Here is a 26,610-nt window from a genome sequence, read left to right as displayed (position 1 = left end):
GGCAAAGCACAACAGATGTTGAATTTAGATGTATGAGCTCATTAAATTATGATTGCTTAGAATGTTAAAATATGATTGCTTAAATAGAGTATGAGCTCATTAAATTATTAAGATACATTTTGACAACAACATATTTTGATAATAGGCTAAACCACTCTGAAATTTTCTTAACAGGTTTCTTTGATCTTATATAGTATTGCAGTGGTACAGTGATGATGACATTCTTAAAGGAGATAATGGAGGAGGTAACAGGCCAGGCCACACCCTTTTCCTGCAAACAAATTTCCTCTCATTTTAAACAATCATATACATGTTTTGGGTAAATGCAACAGGGATAAAGAAGATATGTCTGATACTCTCCAAGCTAGAGGACAATCAAAGCCAATTCATTCAGAAACCTAAGGTTCAACTGCTTTCATTAGTTAGATTTACTTGTCACCAATTCTAGTTACTCATTTCCTACCAATGGTCCTTTCTTTCACTGTCTCCCAGATTGGAAAGCCAATGTTTGAGAAAGCCAACAGGATCATTGCTCCAACTTACAGCCTGTCGCACTAACAAAGGCCTGGTTATATGGCATTCACTGTAGAGATTATTTTTCCAGAATTCGCTTTGAGCTAGGAAACAATCATAGTATGCCATTTCTACTTAGCGTTGCTCCTAATCTCCCCAAGATGTCATAGAAATGGAGTGCACATGCAGTTTGTGGGAGATACATACTGGTGTTTGCGCATCTCTGTCATTCATTTTTCCTTTATTATCTTTTTAATTTTAGGAAATGTGTTTGGTTAAAAATTGCAGTGATATTGCACATGCTGGGCATATACAATATTGCTTCATTTTACGAGTAATATGAATAGAAAAACATGACTTTTTACATACATATAAGAATGTTTGGAGAACTATGCTCGGCCCACCCAAGCTTATTGTGCCCTAGCTCGGTGCTAGAGCTAGCCTTCGTCGAATATTACAGTGCTAATGTTACCATTTTAACTAGAAGACGTGATCGTAGTTCTAATACTAAATGATTTGCATCTGAGGAAAGCTCACAAAAACCTCATGCTCATCTATAAGAGAACCCAAACAGCCTTTAATGAAAACGGAAAAAAGTTGTGTTTTGTTAACTTCCATACTCTTTAATCATTGATCTAAAGCATGTGGGAAAAACAATATTTCAGTAACAATGAACTATTACAAGAGTATATGTTAGATAATTAAATGTTGCAAACTGAATGAAATGAGTCAAAAGCGCAGAAGCAGCAGGGTGTTTAGAAGGAATGCTGTGTACAGAAGTCGTTGAATGAAGTGTGGGTGCAAGAATTAGTGGGATTCCAATATGACGTCATTCCATTCTAATTCAATTGTAATAAGCATTAGTGTTACGTTGTCGTTTTAATTGGATTGGGAATAAGCTGTCATTCAATTCCATTTTATATACACTATTATTGCACTGTAGAACTATCTGGAAAATAATAGAAATAATATTGGCAAGAGAACCCTTGCAATGTTCTTGAATCTTTCTTCTCAAATTCTCTGTAATTCTTGTTCTTGATTCAAACTCTCTACAATTCTCGTTCTTGTTCTTGAGTTTTATTGGCGGCACGCATCATTAAACATGTCAAGGCAGTTAGGTGGTCTGCAACATGACCCATTGGGGGATGCGTCAAATTCAACTTGTTATGACCACTGATCTGTTTATGTAGATTTCTTATTAAAAAGTAGATTTTATCTATTCATAAACAATAATAGCTAAAACGGAACAAACTCAGCCCTAATTAAATTAATTAAGATAACTATTTCATGATGATCGTTCCACTGGCACTACTTGCAATTACAACTTGTTACTGGCATGGCTGTTCCCGCTTAAAATAAAGGCCTATAAAGTTAATCCAATGGGAACCTCCATGGGTTTGTTCAGTATTGGCCCAATCACCACTATATAAGGACGCCTCCAACCAGAAGCTGCTCATCAAGAAAGAAAGAAGCATGGAAAAGAAAGATTTCTTAACAAAGGAGGCAAGCACCAAGGTTGTTTCAGAGAACGTTGAACCCTTGAAAGAGGATGTCAAGAATAAGAACAACTACATTAAGAAGAAAGAAGCAGCTCCTGTGCCCATTGTTAAGATATTGTCCACTCTAGAAATATAATCTATCATGGTTTAACATCTTTGGTTTAATAGCCGACCCACTATCAAGATATTATCCATCATGGTAATTGTCTACTTTGTAGATAGAGTCTATCATGGTTTAACATCTCTAGTTCAATAGTCCAACTCACAGTCAAAATATTATCTACTTTAAACACACAATCCATAATGATTTTGCTTCTAGGCTTTGCAAGCGAAAACACATATTGACAATTTAAGGAACTCATAGCTATTTAAGCAGTCAAATTCTCTCATCTCTAACCGATATAGAATGCATAGACATAGTACTTCTCTCTTATGCTTTGCAGATGTGGGATTTGCTTAAGGGTACTATATACACCCCTTTACGAGACTCAACATCCACATTGAAGTTTGGCCCACCATCATTCAAGAAGACATGCAAAGTCACTCTGATACCATTTTTAACATTTTTGATTCAATAACTCAACCCACTATTAAGATATTGTCCAGTCTGGACATACAGTCCATCATAGTTTTGCATCTGAGCTTTACAATCCAAAACACGTCTTGATAGTTTAAAGAGCTTACAGACTATTTATCCGATCAAATTCTCCTATCCTTAACCAATATGGGATACACAAACAAAGTACAGACAAACCCAACATTTTTCTCTTGCTTTGCCGTTGTGGGATTTGCCTAAGGGTATTACATAACAAAACAAACTATTCATATAGCTCACAAAAATGTTTATATATACACAAAACAAAATATTTATATAATTTATGAAAACATTTATATATAAACAAAATGAAATATTTATATAAGTTACAAAAATACTTGTATAAATGTTTCGATTTAATAGAAAACCTGCATGAAAATATTTTATAACTTATAGAAACCAAAATTTTCATATTTGACTATCATGTCCAAACATGTAGGGTCAAAAATCAAACATGTATGTAAATAGAAAATAAATAATTTTTACTTATCTCAAATAAGAGCAAAGATCAACATAAACTCTTATACGTTTCAAACAACCACGCAAAATTTTCTTGGATTCCTAGCCACAATCAATGAATTCAGTTGAATCAACAAAATCTTACAATTCTTCTTAGATTCCATTGAAGAACCTTAATTCAAAATTAATTTCACAAATTCTAAAAGTATCCAAACGAACAACTTTATACCAAACTCACACATGCCTACACTGTACAACCTTTGTTCCATGAATTTTATAAATTTTTATACAAATTTAAATATTAAAAAACTTTGCAAGAACAAAGAAGACACGTAGATAGTTTACTAAAAAAATATATAAAAACTTCACAAAAATTAACTCTTTCCACAACTCATGAAGATTGTCAACAGTTTTCAAGTTTGATAGCTCTAGCTTCCAATAATTTTATGAAATTCAGTATAACTCAAACATTTACAAAATTTTGTAGAATTAAAATTAACATATTAATGGTTTAAATAAAAAAATCAACCTGAAAATAAATTAAAAAGCCATGTAAAATGAATTTTTTTCACAAATCACTAAGATTGCCATCTTCCAGATTGGACACACAATATTGTAACAATTTTAATAAATAGCATATAATGTATAAAATTGTGAAAATTTCCAAGATTAAACTAGACATGCTAATTTATTTATAAAAAAAAATAATTCAAAAATATTTCAGAAAGCTTTAAAAGCTAAATTTCTCTATCGGTCCCAAACTTTGCCAAATAAATTTTGAGTTTAATACTCAATCCTATAACAATTTTAATAAATTATATTGAATAGGTAAACTCACAAAAATTTCTAGAATAGAACTAGACATATTAATTTGTATATATATAAAATATTTAAATTCAAAACGATTAAAAAAACTATAAAATACAGTGTGCTCAACACTTTATTTGGTTAATTCTAAATTTTATTGTACGTTTTTATTAGTTTTGGGGTGTTATATGTTGTCACTACTATTGTTACTATTAACAACTCTTCAGCTTAGATGATGAAGAAGCACAACAAGAAGAAGGAGATCAACACTTGCATTCAAGTCTCCAACACAAAGAAACCCTTCATTTTCTGCCTAATTCTTGCCAAGGTATCCACATATTTTCTTGTTTTATTTTTTCCTTAAGTCAAGAATTTTTAGTTTCCTCATGTTTCCTTATTAGCTTATTGACATGAAAATTTGAAGATTTTATGATTTTCTTGATGGGGTTTTGTTTGATGTTATCAATCTATCTTATAGAGTCATATAAAGCAGTACAATAATGTTGAACTCTCGACCTTAGGCAAGGGTAAATGGTTGATTTTTAATGGGGATTTGTATACAAAGAAAGTGCGAAAAAAATACAAAAACATAGGAGTGAAATCGGAGAACTGGAATGGAAGATTTTTGTTGTTGTAAAATAGTTAACATTTTCTATTCTTTTCCATACATTTATATTTACATTAGTTTCACTAAATCCATATACAATAATAGCTTAAATTAAGCTTACCCATACCATTTCTAACAAGCTAACCAAACCTTAATTATCAAACTACAACAAACACAACTACTACTATTTGGTTTGGTTGCAGTCTAACCAAAATCATTACAAGATGGTTAAATAAGTTTTCATCATTTTAAGGTTGAAAAAATATTCCACATCAACTTTAAGTTTCTGCATTAGAACCATCTTCAAAAATTCAAAATTTTTTAGTAGCCAACTTCACTACTTTATAGCTTCATCACTCCTCCTTGACCAACTTATTTACCATTCCTAACTTATTTCTCATCTAAACAAACCTTTTGGTGTTTACTGCCTTAGTCAAAATGTCAGCTAATTACTCATTTAAGCTATAATGGATTAACCTTTTTTGTTATGGCTACTGCAGTTTTGTTATCATAATAAATAGGTGTAGCTTCTACTTGTTTCTCATGCAAATCATCTAAAAGTTTTCTTCACCAAATGGTTTGATTTATAGTTGAAGCAACAACTATGTATTTAGCTTGTGTTATAAATTGAGCATCAATGATTTGTTTCTTAGAATTCCAACATATCATACCTAATCTGAGAGAGAATATGTAACCATAAATCACTGGGCACTAGTTTGGCATTTAGTATAGCTTATCACGAATAGATTAATGGTCAGATTGAGAGAACTAACTGGGTGTTAAAGGATATGTTAAGAACTTGTTGCTTGGAGAATAAAATGAGTTAGGTTGAGATGTTCCCTTTAGTAGAGTTTGCCTATAATAATAGTTATTAAGTGATGATACAGATAATGCCCTATAAAGTATTTTATGATAGGAGGTGTCATTCTACTTTACACTGGGATAAGTTAGGTGAGAAAAATGTCTTTGTTCAGTCTCTTGGACCAAAATTGACTCAAAAAATGATTGAAGATGTTCAGCTAATTAGACAGAGAATGAAACAGACCTAGGATCAACAAAAAGTTATACCGATTAGAGATGTTGAGATCTAGAGTTCAATGTAGTTGATAGATTTTTCATCAAAGTAACCCTATTTAAACATATGATAAGGTTCGAAAAAAAAGGTAAGTTAGCTTCTAGGTATAACTTATAGGCTTGCATTATCGAAGAGCATGAACTATATTCATGACGTGTTCCATGTCTCATCATTACATAAATATATTAGGGATCCTTCCAATGTGTTAAAGACCAAAGAGATTCAATTATTAAAAGACTTAAGTTATGATGAGAGATTGATTCAAATCCTAGATAAAAGGACCAGATAGTTAAGAAACTAGTAGATTCCCTTGGTCAAGGTACTTTGAAGGAATTATAAGATTGAAAAGGCTATTTGGGAGATAGAACAACATCCTGAGCTATTTTTAGTGAATTCAAAGGTCAAAATTCCAATAAGAGGGATAAATTGTAACACCCACAAGTACACTTGAGGGTAAAATAGTTTTTATTTTTGAGTTTATATAATGTATGCATGAGTTAGTGTGATTTGAAAGTCAGTGTGTGAGTTTTCAATGACATAATCATGTATGGAGAGTTCATGCTTGTATGTTATGCCACGTCAACCAGATAAGATATATTCCATGTGAAATTCAAATTTCATGACACATGACTATGTATGGGTGGTACATGCCTCTGTGTGTGTTTGCACATTTAAGTTTCTATAAAAGGCTTGTTGTTGCATTTTAGGGATTATTATTCTAATCCTTAAGTGCATGAAGCTTTTCAGAAAAAAGAGAGAGGACAAGAATTTGATCATCCGGTGTTTGTGTAATAGCCTCGGTGATTGAATTCTAGCAACATGGAGAAGAGGAAACTAGAGAGAAGATAGCCTACCTATGTGCTTGACTTTCTATAGATAATAGGTAAGTAAGGCTTATTGTCCTATGCTTATTGATTGAGATATTACCACCATTTGTGAGTTTATGGATGATGATTTTTGCCATTAATTTAATCAAGATGAATCTACGTATGTTAATCAATATTTTGGGTGTGGATCTATTGTGAACATAGAAACATGATTATGATAGTAGTTCTTTAATTAGTTTCAATTTTTGTTTAATGAAATTGAAGGGAGATCAAGAGACATATTTTTTTTTTATGTGTGTGTATATATACACACACACAAACATATAGGTGCACACGCGATTTTGCTTTAGTGAATGATTGATGTCACAATGACTCTTGTGCTTTAGAATAATATGGAAAAGTAAGATGGACAAACCCTAACTATGCTTTTGTTCATGAGTTTATGAATGAGATTAGATGAGATTGTGTTTTATTGATTATTTAGGCATGGAATTGATACTTGTTATTAAGGCATGGTATTGGTATAAGTTTAGTTTTATGTTATATCTATAAGGGCATAGGTAAGATGCGCAAGAAGAAGATCAGAGAGTTAGCAAAGTTAGATTCCTAGGTTCATCACATAACTGTGTGGAATGGGACACATGCTTGTGTGTGCAATAACTATAATTTAGGCTAAACTTTCTTGTCTCTCTAATGAGCAATGGGTGTTATTAACTAGTTAGCGGTCAACTAGGACACATAAACTTCCTGTGTGTAGTTTTAGCACGATTCTGTATGCGATGAAATGACTTGAATATCCTTAAAAAATGGTTGACAAGAAAATAAATAAGGAAAGGAAATAATTATCAAAAGAGTTATACCTTTGTGTTAGATAATAACACATGCTTGTGTGTTTAGAAGATTAACACATAGGGAGAGGCCATAATAAGGAATGGTTAAGTGTGAGAGTAAAAAAGGACATACCCCTATGTGTCCATAGATACACACCCATATGTGTAAAGTAGATTAAAGAAAAAGAGAAAGAGAATTAGGCTAAGGATTTATGGGTCATCTCGAGCAATAATGCAAAGAGTACGAATACGTAGTAATACTCTGATATAGGACAAGCATTAATAGAGTTGTGATATTGTTCACAATGATGCTTAGCGTTGATATCATTTAATAGACGCAAAAGGACACTAAGAATTTTTGCAAGCTTTGCAAAAGAACTTTTAGGAAAACTAAAATAAGAAGTTTTGTTAATAACTTGAACTAAATGCTTTGAATGACAAAACTCATATCTTTATATAGGCTTATTTCTCCTTACTAGACTAGAAAAATATAAAACATAAGGAATGTTATTTTAATTAAACTTTCTTAAATAATAACTTCCAAAAACTTATTATTTCCTAAATCAAAATAAGACACTCACCAAAAATAAAATAGGTTTTCTTAACTTATTTAAGAAAACTTTATTAATTAAATAAGACTTAGGATTTTTTATTTCACATGCTTAAGGCTTCCTTCATGGCTTCATGTCATCATGCACAACCATGTTATCACGCCATATCTCTAAATAAGATGCCACATCTTATGCCACTTCATCTTTTGGGTGCCACATCATCAATCTTCCTTTGGATAATTTCTTTTGTATTTTGAATGTTTTCCACCCTACTACCCTTTTTCCTTGGTCCGTTATTATTCTTCCCCACTAGAAAAGAACTTGACAACAAGTTATCATTGTATAAGTCAACTTTATGGTAGAATTTTATCAAATCAAGCACATTAAAGGTGTTAGAAATCCTCATGTTGTCAAGTAAGTCCACCACATAAGCATTATCATTAATCTTCTTCAAAATTTTGTAGGGCCCATACCTTTTTTGGTTTGATTTACCATGCATGCTAGTTAAAAGTCTTTTTTTTTTTAAAACACCATAACTTCCTCTCCTACATTAAACACTTATCTCCTTCTATGTTTATTAATGGTGATTTTATAAGTAAAATTACTTTCCTTTAAAACTTGTTTCACCACCTTAAACATGGATACATAATTGTCAGCCAATGTAAAAGCTCATTGACTAGCTCTTCTACACATAGGCAATGATTTTATTATTGTAAGAGAATTTAGCTTGTGTTAAGGCAAAGTCCCATTAGCTTTTCTTCACACTACAAATGCATCAAATTAAAGTTCCCAAGGAATGGTTAACCATCTTTGTTTGTCCATCAGTTTGTGGATGTGCGGTACTACTAAATTTTAATCTAGTCCCAAATGTGTTCCATAAAATAAGCCAAAATACTGCCTAAAACATATTATCTCTATCCAAAACAATTGATAATGGAACCTTATGTAAACGAACAACCTCTTTGAAAAATAACTTGGCCACATGATGAGCATCAGTTATTTTCCTACAATAAATAAAGAAGGACATCTTGGAAAATCTATCCACCACAATAAACACTGAGTTATATCCTCTTTGAGTTCTTAGCAACCCCAACACAAAATCCATAGAAATATCATCCCAAGGTGCATTAGGGATGATTAAGGGCATGTATAATCTCATGTTTTACTGTTGTCCCTTACTAATTTGGCAAATAAGACACCTTTGGACAAACTTCCTTAAATCTCGCATTAATTGTGGTCAATAATAACTCTCTTCCAATCCAACTATAGTTTTATCTCTATCCACATATCTACTTGAGTCACTTGAGTGCAACTCTCTAATTAGCTTATCTCTTACTAAGCTCTTTGGAATACATAATTGACTTCCTTTAGACAAATACCTATCTTCAATAAGGAAACCCTCCATGGGAAGATTATGTAAATAATTATTCCATACCGGATTAAAATCTTCATCTTTCTCATATAGTTCTTTGAGTTGCTCAAATTCAATAATTTCAAGGGTAATTGTAACTAACAACGCTGATCTTCTACTCAATGAATTTGCCACTCTATTAGTTACAACAGATTTATGAATAATCATATAATAAAATCTCTCAAGGTATGAACCCTATTGTACTAACATTTGGTCTATATTCATTTAGGCCTTAAAGTGTTGAAGGGTTTGGTGATCTAAATAGATAATAAACTCTCTTAGTAACAAATAAGACTCTCATGTCTTTAAACATCTAAATAATACATATAATTCTTATTGGTAAGTGGAACACTTCTATCTAGCTTCACTTAACGTCTAACTAAAGAAAGCAATTGGTCTCCTTTCTTGTGAAAGTACTCCACTAATCCCAATTCCACTAGTATTACATTCTAGCTCAAACACTTGATTAAAATTGGGTAACGATAAAACAAAAGTTGTTATTAACTTTTCCATAATCAATTCAAAGTTTCAATCTATATCTTCTTCCCATTGAAATTTTCCTTTCTTCAAACAATGTAGCTAACCTATGAAAGTTGCTCACTTCACTTATGGTTTTTGGTCTTTCATTCTCTAATTGTTTTAAACTTGTCCTTATCCACATGTATTCCCTCAACACTAATTATGAAGCCTAAGAACAATAACTTTCTTGTTAAAAACACACACTTCTTTAGATTCACAGATAATTTATTTTCCTTCAAAACCAAGAACACTTGTTTGAGGTGTTTTAGGTGTTGTTCATCATTCTTACTATAAATTAAAATGTCATCAAAGTAAACCACAACAAAGCTAGATAGGAATGGTTTTAATACCTAATTCATCAATCTTATAAATGTACTTAATACATTTGAGAGTCGAAATGGCATGACTAACTATTCATACAAACCATCATTTGTTTTGAATGCAATTTTCCATTCATCTCTTGGTCGAACTCTAATTTGATGATACCCACTCTTCAAATCTACCTTTAAAAATACCTTGGCACCGTGCATTTGATCCAGCAAGACATCAAGTATAGGAATAAGAAATCCATACCTTGCAGTTATTTTGTTGATGATATGACTATCCATACATATTCTCTAACTTTCATCCTTCTTTGGGGTCAATAAGGGTGGTATAATGCATAGACTAATGCTTTCTTGAATGTATCCCTTCCTTAGTAATTCCTTCACTTGTTCTTTTAATATCTTATTCTCCTTAGGACTTATATGATAATGTGGCAAATTTGGTAAACTAGCACTAGGAATGATGTCAATCTGATATTGAATATCTTACAATGGTGGTAGCCCAATAGGTTCAACTTTTATATCTTCAAACTCATCAAGTAACCCTTGCCCTTCCTTAGGGATTGGTTTCTTCTCCTCTTCTTCTCCTTTAACCACGATGGCTATTAGAGTTTTTGCCTCTTTTATATTGTTGAGGAATTCCTCCTTCTCTAAATATATTAATAGTAAGGTCTTCTCATCTTTCTTTGGATCACCCACATCTCTTTTTGTAGGAAACATAATAATCCTCTTTTGTTTCCACTTAAAAAAGTATGTATTGTTATGACCCCTATAAGTTGCATCTATATCATATTGCCATGGTCCCTCTAGAAGCACATGAAAAGTATCTAACTCTACAACATCACACAAGATCTCAGCTTTATAAGTTTTCCTAAGGATAAAGGTAGTCTACATTGTTCCACTACTCTTACACTAGGTCCTTTTTTAATCCAACCAATATTATAAGGGTGAAGGTATGGCTAAGTTTTTAATTTTAAGTGGTTTTGCAACCAGGTTCTTACTATTACACGCATCAATCACTAGTTTGCATATCTTTGAATTAACAGAGCACTATCCGTCAAATATTTTTTTCTATTATGAATCATCAGTTTCAGTAAGGGAGTATAAGATTCGTCTTACCATGTATACCAAGTATTTACCTTCTTTTTCTATCACTTCTTCTATTTCTTCTTCCCCTTCAATGTTGTCTTCTTCAAATTCTTTTCCATCCTCTTCTTGTCATGACATGTTAACGAGTTTTCTCCAAAGGCAATCACTTGATTTGTGCCCAATTTTATTACACTTGAAACACTTCAAGCCCTTGCTTGGCTTAACCTTTTCTTTTCCCTTAAATTTTGTTGGTTTAGGCTTGGTTTCTTATCTTTTCATATTACTTGGAATTATATGGTTCTTTACTTCAATCGCTTGTCGCCTATTTATGTTACCCCGCGGTAATCTTCTATTCTTCAAAATTTCTTTTAGCTCGTAAAACCAAATTTTAAGCTTGATTTATAGACCATATGCTTTGTATTGCCAAATGATCTTGAATAGAATAGTTTAGGCCATTCATATACCTCACAACTTGTTAGTCTTTGGTCTCACTCAAGTTACATCGAGATTGTAGTCATAGAAACTCTTCCGTATAGGTAGCCATAGATTTGGTTCCTTGGTAACAATTTTGAAGTTATTGGAACAATGTTTACTCATAATCGAATGGTAGAGAACAAGACTTTGACAAAGCTTTTATCGGCTCCTAATCTCTCATAATTAGTTAACCCTTCATCTTTAATTGTTCTTGATGCCTTTGCCACTATGCATCGACTCCTCCCTTTAATTTATAAGCTACTAAACTTACTTTTTGCACTGGCTTGATCTACATAATATCAAAAAATTGCTCCACTTCATACAACCAATCAAGAAATTGCTCAATATTCATTACACCATTAAACTATGAAGATTACCCTTGAGTTTGTAAGGTTCATGGTTTTGATAAGCTCTCCTCCCTTCTTAATTATGGCTTTGAGGTATAATCACATTCTGATTCTTCATCGACTCCTTGCTCGAGTTGTGTAGAAACTTCTTCTCTTCTTGATTGCATTCGCCTAGGAAGAATTGAAATTGTCCTTTGTAGATTAAAAATAGTTTGTTTACATTGTGATACAAGTAGGTTGGCTTCTATCTTATTGACTTGTGTAGTTAGTCCCTTTATAGATCTAATTAATGTTGCGATTTGTTGCTCTAAACTAGCATGCCAATCTGAATTTCCCTCTTGCCTAGTCATCTCAAAACAAGGCTATGATACCACGTGATGTAGGATAAGCGCTAATAAAGTTGTGATATCATTCATAAAGATGCTTAGGGTTGATATTATTGAACAGGCACACAAGAATACCAAGAATTATTGTAAGCTTTGCAAAGGAAGTCTTAAGAAAGCTCAAATAAGAAGTTTTATTAATAACTTGAATTGAATGCTTTGAATTACGAAACTTATGTGTTTATATAGACTTATTTCTCCTAACTAGACTAGAAAAATATAAAACATAAGGAAAGCTATTTTAATTAAACTTTCCTAAATAATAACTTCCTAAAACTTATTATTTCCTAAATCAAACTAGGATACTCACCAATAATAAAATAGGACTATTAACTTATTTAGGAAAACTAATATTAATAAAATTTTTTAATTAAATAAGACTTAAGATTCTTTATTTCATATGCATAAGGCTTCTTTCATGGCTTCATGTCATTACACATGCCTATGTCATCATTCCACATCTTTAAATAAACTACCACATCATGTGCCATGTCATCCTTTGGGTGCCACATAGCCAACCTTCCTTTGCACAATTTCTTTTACGTTTTGAATGTTTTCCACCCTACCACCCTCTTTCCTTGGTCCTTTATTATACCTTATGTGCCTAAGAATTAAGTTATAGAATGACAAGAGATATATTTTAAGTGGAAGCAGGAACGAGCCAAGTTAAGTTAAGACTCAAGATGCATGCATGTTAGGCATAATAAGATCGTTCCAATGGGGCATTGTGAATGCATATTCCTTACACTATTTGTATTAGGGGATGTCTACAGTAACACACAAGACTCGTAGTAGGGTTTTTGCTCACAATAGAGTTTAGTTGAGATACAATTTAGTATAGTGGAATAGAGAGGTAGCTCACATAGCCAAGGTGCCAAATTCTTGTATTTGATCCTAGCTGATCGACCTAGTATATAGTTTCAATTATAGTTTCTAGATTCAGATACTTCCACTGAGTTCAGTATGGTCATGCCAAATAGGAATCTAAGGAGTGGCTCCTTAATGACTAAGCATGACATAGTTTGATTTGAGAGTTATGACATATAGCTTAGATATTCCTTAGCATGCAGTATGAGCACATAAATGTTATATAAGACCTATTATCATCCATAAATGAGTTTAATACTAACTCTGGATGACAAATATAGTATGGGTCGAGACTAAAGGCATTTTAGAGATTTAAATATTAAGTAACAAATAAGTCTCATACTTACTCATGTTTCATCTCTCATCTTTCTTCTTTTATGCATGCAGGTATAGACGATGGTGATGGCTATAAGACAAGCAGTGGTCAAAGGGTGTAGAGCAATGAGGACATCTCTGTCATCATAGTTTTATCAACTTTATTCTTCAATGATTTTGTGTTATTCAGTTTATACTTATGTATTTGGCTGTACCATTCCATTTTTCAGTAAATTTTGAATTATGACATCTTTTTTTCTCTTTCAATTTCAGTCTTAATAAGGGTATTTTTGTAAACTTGTGAAGATGAATAAATGAAGTTTGTTTTCAATAAATACTGAGTTTTATGATATGTTTTGAGTTAAATGCATACTCGAAATAGTCAATTTGATGACATTTTCCTTTAGAGGGTAGTACTTTTAGAGAAGAGTGTTACAATTTGGTTTGAATAAAAAATAGCTCAGCTTAGTTATACTTGAGTCTGTCAAGCCAACATTAAGATTGATCTGAGTTTAGTTCGAATGATAATGATTTGGCTCAAATTTGGTTTGAGTTTGCTCAGTTTGTAGTTTAAATCTCTTACTCGAATCTGTGGCTTAGATTCATGCTTTGAATTCATGATTCATTAACAAAGCGTCGTTGTTTAATAATTACTTAACATACTTTGAATCAAATCATGAGCCAAGTTCAAATCGAATCAAGCCATTTGTCTAACTTGTAAGCCAAACTGAGTTGAACTCTTTCTAGCTCAAATTTGGCTTAGTTTCAAAATAAGTTGAACCTTTTATCATGAACTCGGCTCAAATTTGAATTAAATGGATTCAAACCGAGTTGAATCAAGTTGAGCGAGCCCAATTCGGGTCCAATTTTTCTTGAGTTGGACTAATTTCTTTTCGGCTTAAGTTAGACCAATTTCTTTTCAAGTTGAACTCGAGTTGGTGGTATTTGAGCTCAACTTGATTTGTATCTACTCTTAGTTACATGCCCAATTTAGTTCAAAAAAATATATTAATCCATATTGTTAATTTTACTTATTTAGACCGATACGTATCATATTGTACGATACGCAAATTATATATTTTATCATTTTTCAATACACCTTAAAATACATATTATTTTTTATCTGTATTGTATCATATTGTATGATATGTATCGTATATTTGTATGATACTAATAACCATAATACCACAATACCTAATATGGAATCAAACCAAGCAACTGCATAAGAATTCCTTTGTCATGGTTCTTTGTAGACATGTAAGGGGGTTGGCCAACCCACGTCAAGCCCAAGTCCCCTTGTTTTTACACAGCTCAGGCGTCACGGGTCTGTTCATGCTTATAGGTCGGCTTGGCCCATAAGACTCGCCAATCGGTATGTGTTAGTATGGCATGACCCGTGGATATGATGGAACACACCAGATTCGGCCTGACATGACTCACTATGGTTGTAGTCTTCCACATAAATGTCCTTTTCCAATTTATATAAGTTTCTAATGGAGATGTATATATGCCTGTTAGTGTTAGGAGTAGCTATAGAAGATCGGCTAACAAGATGATTTTATTAAGATGGAGACATTTTAATGTAGCAGATGTTTTGTAGCATAGAAACTCTTTATGTTTTCTATTGTAGTGTTGCCAGTTTTGCTTTCAAGTGTTGTTGAGATATAATGTACGGAGTTGTGTCGTTCATGTTAGATTTGTAATTTTCATTTTACTGCAAACATAAGTTCTTGTTAGGATGCATGGTTAGGTTTGGTATTGACAGCTTTTTTAAACCAAATTGAAAAAAAATAGTTTGAAATTTTTTTAAACTAAACTAAATTAAAAAAATACGGTTTGATCTGATTTGATTATGGTTTAAACCTATTAAAATTATTCATTTCTAAATATATATTACTTAATAAAATTAATTTAATTATAGTTTTATAAAATAAACATGTAAAATAACTATAAAATATATATATGTAAAAAAATGACAAAATAAATTTTTAAAAAAAGTTGCACACCTAATTGCTTATTGAAAAATTTTATAAAGTATAGTCTCATATATGTATTTTAAAAATTACATATCTTTTACTCACATATGAGGGAAGGTTCAAACCAAATACTTTGACATAGAAATCTCATACAACAAAATATTTCATACTGACAAATGTGTTATGTGACTTTACGAGTCACCTGTATTTGGGAGCTTATTATTATACTCTTGTTAGAAATAACATAGTCGCTTTAACTTGAAAACAAACAATATCATTAGTCTCACTATATCTTAGACTTATTTGATCACATCAGTCTCTCTAATCCCTCCAAAAAAAAAATATAGTGTTATAAAACACAATCCGTGCCTAAGGGTTAGCGAGTCTGAGTATCCTGTAAAATTTTTAGGAATCGGAACCAATCAGTTCCTAGAAATAGAAATCCGAACCTAGAACCAACATATATATATATATTGGGAGCATAGGCTGCTTAAGAAACGGCTGCAACGTCATCATTCTTTCAAACTACATTTTACGGAGAACCTTTAACAAACTCTTGGCGCCAAAGATAACTATCACCTCTATATAAGACCGGCCCCCCATCACAACAGACTCCCTCACACAAATCTCAAGCCTCTCAGAATTTCGAGGAAGTTAGTGCCGCCGTTGCATAGAGATGGCACCAGAGAGGAGTAACTTGATAACTTCTTCACCAATCCTGACACTGCTCTTTATCTGCACATACTGCTTCGCCCAACATACCCAAGTAAATGTCACTTTCTTGGATCAATTATGGTTGCTTAGATGAGAAATTTTATGAAAGAAAATAACTACAAAAGTTTATTGATTTGCATGCTCATTTCTTGTGGAATAGTTGGGATTGCTTTTATGTGTATTGGTTTCTTTACATTCTTGTGCAATGGGCTTAAGTTTTTATTTTTTGTTCTTAGCTTGGTATGTTTGGTTGCCGAGAAAACTATAGGGAAAATATAATTTGTCCTTGAATTTAGAAGAATTGAAGCTTTCTTATCTCCCTCTACATTTTCAGGCTTCCCTTGTGAAAATCTTTGTTCAGTTGTTATTTTTTCCCTTTTTCTTAAAGAATTCACATGAATGAAAATGATGGGGTTTCAAGACATTTTTAAGGTTTTCAGATTTCTTTATTTACAAATAATCTTGCTTGACGTTTTATTTGGATTTCTTGAAACATTGTACGGTAGAAGGGATTTCTTGGAGACTTAATGTAATTCATGTGCTTTACTATGATAGTTCAATACCCTAAGCAAATCCTACACTGACAAAACATAGTACAAATATTGGGTTTAGATATGTATCTCACATTGCTAAGATTATTTTGAGTTTTTTTAGCTAGTAAGATGTCTTTTGGGTTGTAAAACCCAAAAGCTATGATAAATTGTGTCTACTCTGTATAGTAAACATTGAGTCTCATGACAACATATTTTGACATTGATCTAGACGACGAAAAGCCACTGAAATTTTCCTAACCAGGTTTCTCTGATCTTATGTTATGTTGCAGATGAACATGCAGTGGCATAAGAATGATGCACTTCTGAAAGGAGACAATGGAGGTAAGAGGCCAGGCCACACCCTTTTCTTGTTAAACAAAATTCGAAATTCCTCCCATTTTTTGAACAATCAGATACATGCTTTTGGTAGGGCGAATGAAGATATGTCTGATAGCCTCCAAGCTTGAGGACAATCAAGGCCAATTCATCCAGTGGCCTAAGGTTCAACTGCTTTCATCGGTTAAATTTACTTGTCACAAATTCCAGTTACACATTTCCTACTAATATTTTCATCTTCACTGTCTCCTAGGTTCAAAAGCCTATTTTTGAAAAACCCAACAGGGTAACAGCTCCAGTTTACTGCCTACAGCTGCACCAACAAAGGCCTAGGGATACAAATATTCACTGTAGTGATTCTCTTTCTGGATTTTCTTCAAGTTTTGGGCTAAGATATAATCATATCACACCTTTTTCACTTAGCATTCCTCTTAATATCACCAAAATATCGTAGAAATGCAGCGAGGATACAATTGGTCACTTGTTTTTCCTTCATTATCTTTTTATTTTTAGGAAGTTTGTTTAGTTAAAAATTACGGTGTTGTTCATGTTGGACATATACAATATCGCTTCATTTTACAACTAGTACCAGGAATAGAAAAACAAAAGTTCTTAATCTCTTTATCTCTACTCCCTGCCAAATGAGGGGAAAAAAAAAGCATGCATACACATATACCTGCAAATCAATTGCACCTTTAGGATCAACTGCTTTTGCTAATTTTGATGAGGACTTTAAGTTGAGAATTGTGAGGCAAAAGCCAAACAGATTTGTTTTTATGATAACTAGTTATGTTGTGACATGATCCATTCATTTAATTAAATAAGCATTTTCTAAAATAGACGAAGAGGTTATCATAGAAATTCAACCACCCTTTTTCAAACCCCTATCCAAAATCAAGACATTCTACTACTCACACTTTACTTGAGCTATCTCAACAAGTTACTAATCACATAACTGTAAAAGCAAGTTTCAAAAAAATAGGTCGAACCATGTTAAAAAAACCTAACTAATTGTCTAATACTCACTTCATTTAATTTACCTCTCACCATAACAGATAATAAGATTAACCAATGCTTATCTTAAGGTTGAATTTGAACTGAATTAAATTGGTTGTAAAATTCAGCTCAACTCAGTTTGGTTTAAATTTGAATCAAGTTTGAGCAAGATAAGTTTCAAAAAGCCGACTTTACATCCAAAACTCAAATTTGTGACTTAGATTCGTGGTTCAATATTCGCCACTCATTTACAAAATGACGTCCTTTTACCTATTATCGGAGAAAACGACATCATTTGGTAGGGAGGAGAGATATAGAGACTATGAAGTTTTGTTTTTCTATTCTTAATACTTGCTACAAAATGAAGCAATATTGTTTATGTCCAACATGAACAACAGTGTAATTTTTAACTGAACACATTTCCTATCGGCTCGAATCCAGCCCTAGCCATGGACATGGGTACATACTATTGCTTTATCCTTTTCCTTTTATACTATTGTTATAATCTAAGTCTAACAGATAACTTGCAAAATTGTAGACATTTTTTAATTGCTACTAAAGCTTAAAGTTATTCTTTTCTCTAACAGACTGTCTAGTTGGATAACTTTTCCTATTTCCCTGTATTAATGCAAATACTGGTATGATTTAATGCAGCCTTTCCTACTGTTAAAAAAATCGCTTAGATTCTGAAAGGAGATGGACTGGCTATTAACAAGGGTAGGAGGTCCCATTCTATTCATGTTAATTAAGTAAAGATCCTTTAGTATTGAAACTAATTAGATTTACATGTTGTGATGCTACAGAGGTGAAGATATCTACAGTGAACTCCAAGCAGGTTCATGGAGGTTCTTTCATTCAGAAACCTATGGTTGTACTGATTAATTAGCTTCCTTCTTCTATTTCATTAGTTAAAAGTTCTAATTCTTCATCCATCTTACTGGGTTTTCAGATCCAAATTATTTTGGGGAAGGCTCAGAATTTGGACAAGATCACAACTGCTGCTGATGGTGCCACAGCACCTAATGTGGAATCTGCTAGGCAGGCCTGACCCAGCAGTTGCTTAAGAATTCCCTTTCTTTCTTTTCCAGTTTATATAAGTGTTTCAACATATAGGAGAAAATAATTTTGTAATAGATGAACCCTACACTTATGCTTTTATGCTTCTATTCATCAATTAAAAAGTCAAAATTTCTCAGCAGCTTTGTGGAGAAAGTGGTTTGCATGGCATCTCAGAATCCTAAACTTTCATATGACAAGAAGAACAAACAAAACCATGCAATACCTTTCTCAGGTCAGCTTTTGATGGTAGTCCCTCATGGTAGAAGCTTCGCATTGGGTTCCCCATAAAAGATAAACTCTTTCTGAATGGCTTGACCACCACCTCTATGTCTTCCTTCAAATATTAAGATCTGGAAGAAGGTCAAAGTAACAAGATGGGTCAGAATCATCCAACTCAAAAAGGCCAACATAACTGAAAGTGGGAATACAAAGTAAAGAAATGCATGATAATTAATTTCCACTAAAAATCATTAGAAAGAGAGATTTCTAACTATCCTAATTTGCATGAGAGCCATACCTTGGTCCTTGCTTCACTCTGGCTTTTCTCAGCTTCCATTGCTTTATGTTTCTCCTCTAATTTTGAATAAAACTAAAAAAAAATGCAACATAATAGATACATTATATATGAAAAATCAAACTACAAGAATCATGTTGAATATATATATATATATATAAAGGCAGTACCTCCTTCTGTTTCTCTGCATGTTCTGAACATCTAAATGGAGGAGCTGCAGAAACAGTCATCCTGGACTTAATAGTCCTTGAAGATGCTGCAGTTCTATGCATAGTGAAAAGATAACATGAATTTTGAAAAGAAAGAGAGTGGAGAGGCAATACAAAGAACAAGAAGGTATAGAAGAATAAGATATCAAACAATAATTCCTGGGGGTCAAAGCATATGAGTAATCTACAGAACAAGAATCTTCCTCATCAGAGTGCTTCTTGTTCTTGGGTTGCAATGGCATCCTCAGCACCATAGGTGGCAGGACCCAAAAAAATGAAGCTAACAGGTCAGCCATAAACAATTACATCATCCTGAATTTGTCAACTCTATGATTTTCAAATAAAACTTTGTAAAACATTTAACCAAATGAAAAATTTACAATTAGACATCAAATGCAAGTTGCTCATGGCCTGCCATGAGATTTTTTTTGATATGTTAGTAAGGTTTTAATATCACCAGCAATCACAAATGATCTCTGCACTAAATTTATGGTAATCATCTCTTAAATTATGGTCACATTAGATGGTCCAATATCATGTTGACACAATAAAACCTCAATTTTCAAGGCAATGAGGAAAAAGAAAACCCAAGCATACTCATATAAGAAGTAATCATAATGTCACTAGTCCTTAAGCTCAATAGTGTTTGACACAATCCTTCTATATTCACTATGTTATATATTTTAGGTTATCTATTGTCAAAACAAAAACAAAAACCAAAAAGAGGAAAAAAACAATAACAATATATAGAAGCCACTTTATAGTTTACAAGGACAATCAATAGAGACACAAAGTGCAACTAGGGTGATAAAACAAAAGGGAAACAAACAATTCAGTTGATGCAAGACTAGAGAAAGCCTTCATGACAAAGTCTATTATCTTACAGGTTTAACCGAGCCGTTCCATACATGAGGCCTTGAAACTTTAGCTAGAGCAGCACCATACTTTAGTTGAACAAGAATGAGGAATTCACAACATTGATTTTAGAACCACCACTACACATGCACATTGAGTATGGATGTTGTTGGATGTAAAATGCTTAAGGTTAAGATGTTATTATTCATTAATTCTGATATTGACCTTATAAACCATGGGAGAACAATAAATTTCCTTGAATAATATTGTGGAGAGCACATGTTTCCAAAGAGAAAGACTTAAGCCTTTGGGGTGCTCAAGGAATTGGTTTTAATGATAAGGTAGAAAATATGACAGAAACATTGGGAAATTGACTTCTAATTCAAAATAAGAGTAATCAAAATTATCATATTTAATCAGGCAAAAAGAATTATTTTTGGTATCTGTTGTCAATCCCTAATAGCAAATAAATTTCCAGTTTGCAAAAATTCATTTCATCCTGGCCCTTTGCAGCTATCTACCAAATGGTCTCATTTCCAGAAGAACACTTCATTAAAAATACAAAGGTAATCACTGAATAAAACTCATTTTAGTGGCAACTAAACATATATAATGATTTTACTTAAGGTAAAAGTAGATTACCTGCAGTAATAAAAGATATTCAAGCTTGACCAAGCAAAAAGACAATGTGAAAAAGGAAAAATATTAAGAAAAAATGAACAACAAAGTCTTTGACAAGCTCAAAATACAGTTGATTGATCCTACAAGAAAAAAACAGTGACAAACAGAACCATTTTCCTTCGTAAAACTGGATGGTCAAGACAAATAAAAGAAGAATAATTAGATAAATGAGTCTGCTCAAACTAATAATCATGAAAAAATTCCTACCAAACAACCAGATTATACTATAAAAAGCAATTAATTAACTGTGTAGGGACCTAGTCAAACAAGAAGAAATGAGTTTACTTTCAATTTAAAAAAAAAAAAGAGAGAGAAAAGAAAGGCACAACCAAAATTGAGAAATGTTACCAAAATTGAAAGAAAACATTCCAGAGTATATATTTGAAAATAAAGAGACATCATCAACTACAGAATTGATTCAAAATTCAAGCCACCCAATCTTTAGTTGGTCACGTTTAATAATAAAATTTTCACAATAAGGAATCGAACTCATAAACAAACGTGTACCATGTTAAAAGCTCAGTCATTTATCTGTGGACACACAAAATACAGAAGAATTATCCAACTTAAAAAAAGCATTAAATCTATGACCCAAACTGAATCCCATTCTGACCCAGAATATATTTACTCACAATACTGCAGAAAACAATTTAAAAACATGAAATTTCTGCCCACTACGAGTATGATATCAATCTTGAAACTTGAACTCAACAAAGCTAAAAAAAATCAAATTTTAAAATTTTTTCCCATGAAGAAAAAATGCTTGCGGTGATAAGACACACCAAAAAAACAAATCCCAGAAGCAAACAGACAACATTAACAGATCGGTTGGCAACGGAATGACGGAATCATTGAAGCTACATTGCATGCATGGTGATGATAAACAGATAAAGAAATAGAAAAGAGAGATAAAGAATTTCAAACAAGGTAAATCACTCACGGTCTTGATCAGATCTGTTAAGAGAGCAGAAGTGGAATATGGAAAATGGAAAACGGAGCTGTGAGTCGGTTGTCTCTCTTACAAACCGTAGTTCCTTTTATACAAGGCCAAAAGACTTATTCCCACCCATGGTTTGGTGCTAATCCAAACTTATACATAGTAACTTTTGAAAATGCAAATATATACTGTCTACTAATTTTGGTTGTTATTATTAGGAGTAAAATTATTATTTAGTTATTTATTTAAGAAATAAAAAAATAATCTTATTTTTCTTACCTTAGTTTTGAAACCTAATAATTCTCCCCCTATTTTTTTCAAGTTTAAAAACTAACCTCTTTCTTCCCAGAGTCTAGGTTTTATTTAAACTCTCATATTTTTTCTATATAGAGCCATCCCTAGCCTTTTCAAAAATTTCAATTTCACCCCCTCTTTAACTTTGACATCCAAATCGCTAGCAATATCTTTCTCCCTCTGTCTCCAGCAACTAAGAACGAGTAGATGTGACTTCCCCTTCACCTTCTTCCCATTTATATCTTGCCTAGCACAAAATTTTGGTAAAAATTAAGTGAGAAATCTTACTCGATTTCGGCCACAAAAGCTTTGATTCTACTTCGTCGTTAACCACCGACACTCTATCTCCCTTCAATTTCCACAAATCAAAGGAAGGAGATGTTGTGTCGTTGTCAACCACCGAAGGAGAGGTCAATGATGATGCGAATTTGCCGACAAAGTTGAAACCCAAAGCTTATTTCACATCGATACAGTCAACTTTGGCTTTGTATTTGGCCTTCGTTATATGTCCATTAATTCAAGAGTTTAAGGTGCACCAACAGAATGAACAACGATGCCAAACAGTGAGGGGCAACCAGAAAAGAAAAGAGAAAGTGAAAGTTTCAAAGAATGGGGTGGCGGTGTAAGAGTAAAAAATATGGGGGGTAAGTGAAGGTTTCAAAATTATAAATATGTAACCCTAAAAATAGGGGGGAGGCAAAAATGAATTTTGTAAATGTAAAAAAATTAATTTTGAAACTAAATTATGGGAGAATTGTTAGTTTTCAAAACTAAGGGGAAAAAAGGAGATAATTTTAATATTTTCTAGATAAATTCTATAAATAACAATTTCATCCTTGACAATAATGACCAAAATTAACAAACGAGTGGGTATTAGAATTTCGATGGTTAGTAGGTGAACAGTTGGGTTTGCATCAAACCTTGGGCGGGAAATAGTCATTTGGCCTTCATAAAATTGTTCTATCCTTGTTTCTCGTTGGTGTTAACTATGTTAAGTTATAGATAGATTTGGTAGACAAAGGGATGATTTTTAGGATTATTGCTTTTTTTTTTTTTAAAGGCCAAAAAGACTTATTCCCACTCAAGATTTGGTCCATTCTCAACCTTTTATCCATTAAATTTTAAAAACTCAAATACTCACTCGTCATTAAACAAATATGTTTAAAAAACTAAAATTTTATCTCATCCCCCCCCCCCCCCCCAACCCCCTTCTATTTGAAAAACAAACAATTTCCCCTACCCAAAGTTTGAAATTTATATTTTTCTCTTTCTTCGACCATCTACTTTGTTCCAATCAACAACCTTCCCACCCACCTTCTTCTCTCACTTAAGAGAGTCTGTCAGCAGTTGAGGACAAATCATCTTCATTTGATGAAGAGACAAAGATGATTTGTCTTCGTCTCTTTAGGTGGTCGAAGACAATTCATCTTCATTTGCTTCTTTAGGCGACGGGGAGATGTTTTGGATGAAGTGTGACGGATCTTTGGCAAAGCCACTTTGATTCATCACGATCATGGTTGCTTTGCAATTGAGTCTTCATTCAAGAGGTGAGAGGGAGCATCGACAGATGGGAGGTCGGCTGGAGAATGGTTGTTAGAGAAGGAAGGGAAAAAATGAAACACTAGGGGGCAAAGATATCTTTTCAAACTTTTGGGTGGAAGAAATTGTTAGACTTTTAAATTAACAGGAGAAAATGAGATAAAATTTTAGTTTTTTAATATTATTAGTTAAATGACATTTTTACCTTGTAGCTAACAATAAGTTCTAAAAGAAGTTGGATGACTAGTAGATATTTAGGTTTTCGAAATTTAAAACACTAAGGGGCAAAAAGCCACTTTTTAGAACTTGAGAGGGTTGTGGGTCATGGAGAAGGGGGAAATGTGGGTTTTGAAATAGTTCCCACCTCTTGAAATTGCGAGTTTAGGGTTAGTAGTTAGTTGATGATTCTCATGAGGGGCCTTTCTGCTATTTGCCATTAAAGGGTTTTGTTTGATATTTTTCACTTAGGGGTTTTATGATATATACCATTTAAGGAGGCAAATTGATATTTTTTCCATTATAAGGTTTTTCAACATATAGTTTTCGAATTTGTGGTTTCTTTTTCCAAATTAAGTAGTTATTGTGAAAATTGATATATATATATTTATTTATTTTTTATTTTGGATAGTTTCAATTTATGGTTTTGGACATGTTGATTTAAAAAAAAAAAATTTATCATTACAATTGAAATCTTTTTAATAATGCAGTGCTATTCTCATGACTTTGATAAGGATCTTGCATATTGTTGATGAACTTGTGATAAGAATGAATATATACATATGTTGGAGAGGAGTGGCATGTTGTTTGATAAATTAGCTATGGATGCAATATTGAGTAACACGAGTAAAGGTATGATTTGCGATTGCTCATGAATGTTTAAGTTGTATGGTTGATTTGTAAGCTATAATTCTTGTCCTTAATTCATCGTATAGTATGGAATTATCTATAGGGTGCATGAAAACATACAAGGATCATATAGATTGTGAAATTTAAGGTTCCTCAATTTACTTTTTGGGTTGGACACAAGATTGTGTGGTATGGGACACATGCCCGTGTGCATGAATTTTAGATATCAAATTGAGTTTTCCAATGATCCGACAACTATTGGACACCATTGATAATTGAGCAGTCAACCCGGGCACTAGGTTCACTTGTGTATGACTTTTTCAAGACCATGTGTGGGGTGAAATAACTAAAATACCCTTAAGAAGTAAAGCGATCAAAATGAGTTATGTTTGAAAATTATGCTAATTATAGAAAAAAGAATACATGCTCATGTCAGGAGACATACACCCCCTTGTGTATAAGTGATTTGGTTTACACAAGGAAAGGTTATGAGGAAAAAAGGTCATGTATAATTTCCTAGGTTAACATGCCCGTGTTTAAGAAGCAACATGCCCATGCATATGGCACAATAAAGCAACATGCCCATGTCTAATGTACAAGGAAGATACATGCCTATGTATCTTAGATGACACATCCATGTATAAAGGGCATAATAAAGAAAGATAAAGGAAACTAGGCTAAAGGTTTATGGGTTGTTCTAAGAGGCAGTATAGAAATCCTGAGTATATAATAGTACCCAATGTGCCAAAGAGATAAGACTTTGGAGGGGCGTGAGATATGGTTAAGGTGAAAGCTAAGTTGAGCTAGAGATGACATGAGGCTTGAGACACATGCATGTTAGATGTGTTAGGATCATTACAAAAGGGCACTATGTGTACATTTTTCCTACACCGCTTATAGTAAAACATTGTACTCATAGTAAGATACTTGTTTGTAGTAGAACCCAAATGAGATATGTTCAGGTGTAGTGGATTAACGAGTGTTCACATGGCCAATGTGTCAAATCCATGTATTCAATCTAGTTCAATCAACCTAGTATACAATTATGAGACATAGCTTCCAGATGATGATGCTTTTACTAATAAATAATATGTCACATCAGATAGAAGTCTAGGGGGGTGGTTTCTTTGTGAACAAGTGAAACAAAGTTGACCCTAGAGATGATATGGCACACTAGTTAAGAATTCAGGGAGTGGTTCTTTAGTGGCCGAGAAGGTTTTAGTTTAATCTGAGAATTATGATGCATAGCCTAAAGGTTCTTAAGAGTAGTATGAGTATAGTTGTAAGATGTAAGACCCAATATCATCCTAATGAAAGTATAGAGATAAACTCCAGATGACAAAGTTAATATAGGTCAAGGCAAGGGCAATTATAGACCTGACAGTTCGTGCCATCGGATCATGTTCGTATTGTACCAATTTGGGTTTTTTGTTAAAGACCTTCAATTTTAGCCTGATCTGAATTAGAATCATGTCAAAATTTTTTAATCCTAACCTAACTCTTAAATATTTGAGTTGATCTAACTCAATCCAAATTGATCTGAAATTATCTACTATTTTCACTTTCCAAGGTGTTTTTACTATTTTAATTTCTTCATCGAATTACCCCAACCTATTATTAATAAAACATA

The 26,610-nt window shown here is 32.8% G+C and overlaps 1 protein-coding gene across 5 annotated transcripts in view; it reads right to left on the bottom strand.

Moving 5' to 3' along the window:
* LOC123210263 (protein WVD2-like 3) overlaps nt 1-22,438 on the bottom strand; it is a 42,855-nt gene extending 20,417 nt beyond the window's left edge. The window contains exons 1-5 of one of the 5 annotated variants that reach the window (XM_044628522.1): nt 20,713-21,315; nt 19,790-19,883; nt 19,623-19,694; nt 19,329-19,455; nt 197-271 (exon numbers count right to left, since the gene is read on the bottom strand). In XM_044628522.1, coding sequence (XP_044484457.1) covers nt 19,360-19,455; nt 19,623-19,694; nt 19,790-19,883; nt 20,713-20,738 — 288 coding nt within the window. In that variant the 5' untranslated portion in view covers nt 20,739-21,315 and the 3' untranslated portion in view covers nt 197-271; nt 19,329-19,359. The other 4 variants (XR_006501244.1, XM_044628521.1, XM_044628523.1 and 1 more) reach the window with 4 other exon arrangements.
* Between the last annotated feature and the right edge of the window lie 4,172 nt (nt 22,439-26,610).

Source organism: Mangifera indica, chromosome 3 (assembly GCF_011075055.1).
Source record: "Mangifera indica cultivar Alphonso chromosome 3, CATAS_Mindica_2.1, whole genome shotgun sequence".
Taxonomy (NCBI): Eukaryota; Viridiplantae; Streptophyta; class Magnoliopsida; order Sapindales; family Anacardiaceae; genus Mangifera; species Mangifera indica.
This window is presented reverse-complemented; position numbering and strand designations above follow the sequence as displayed.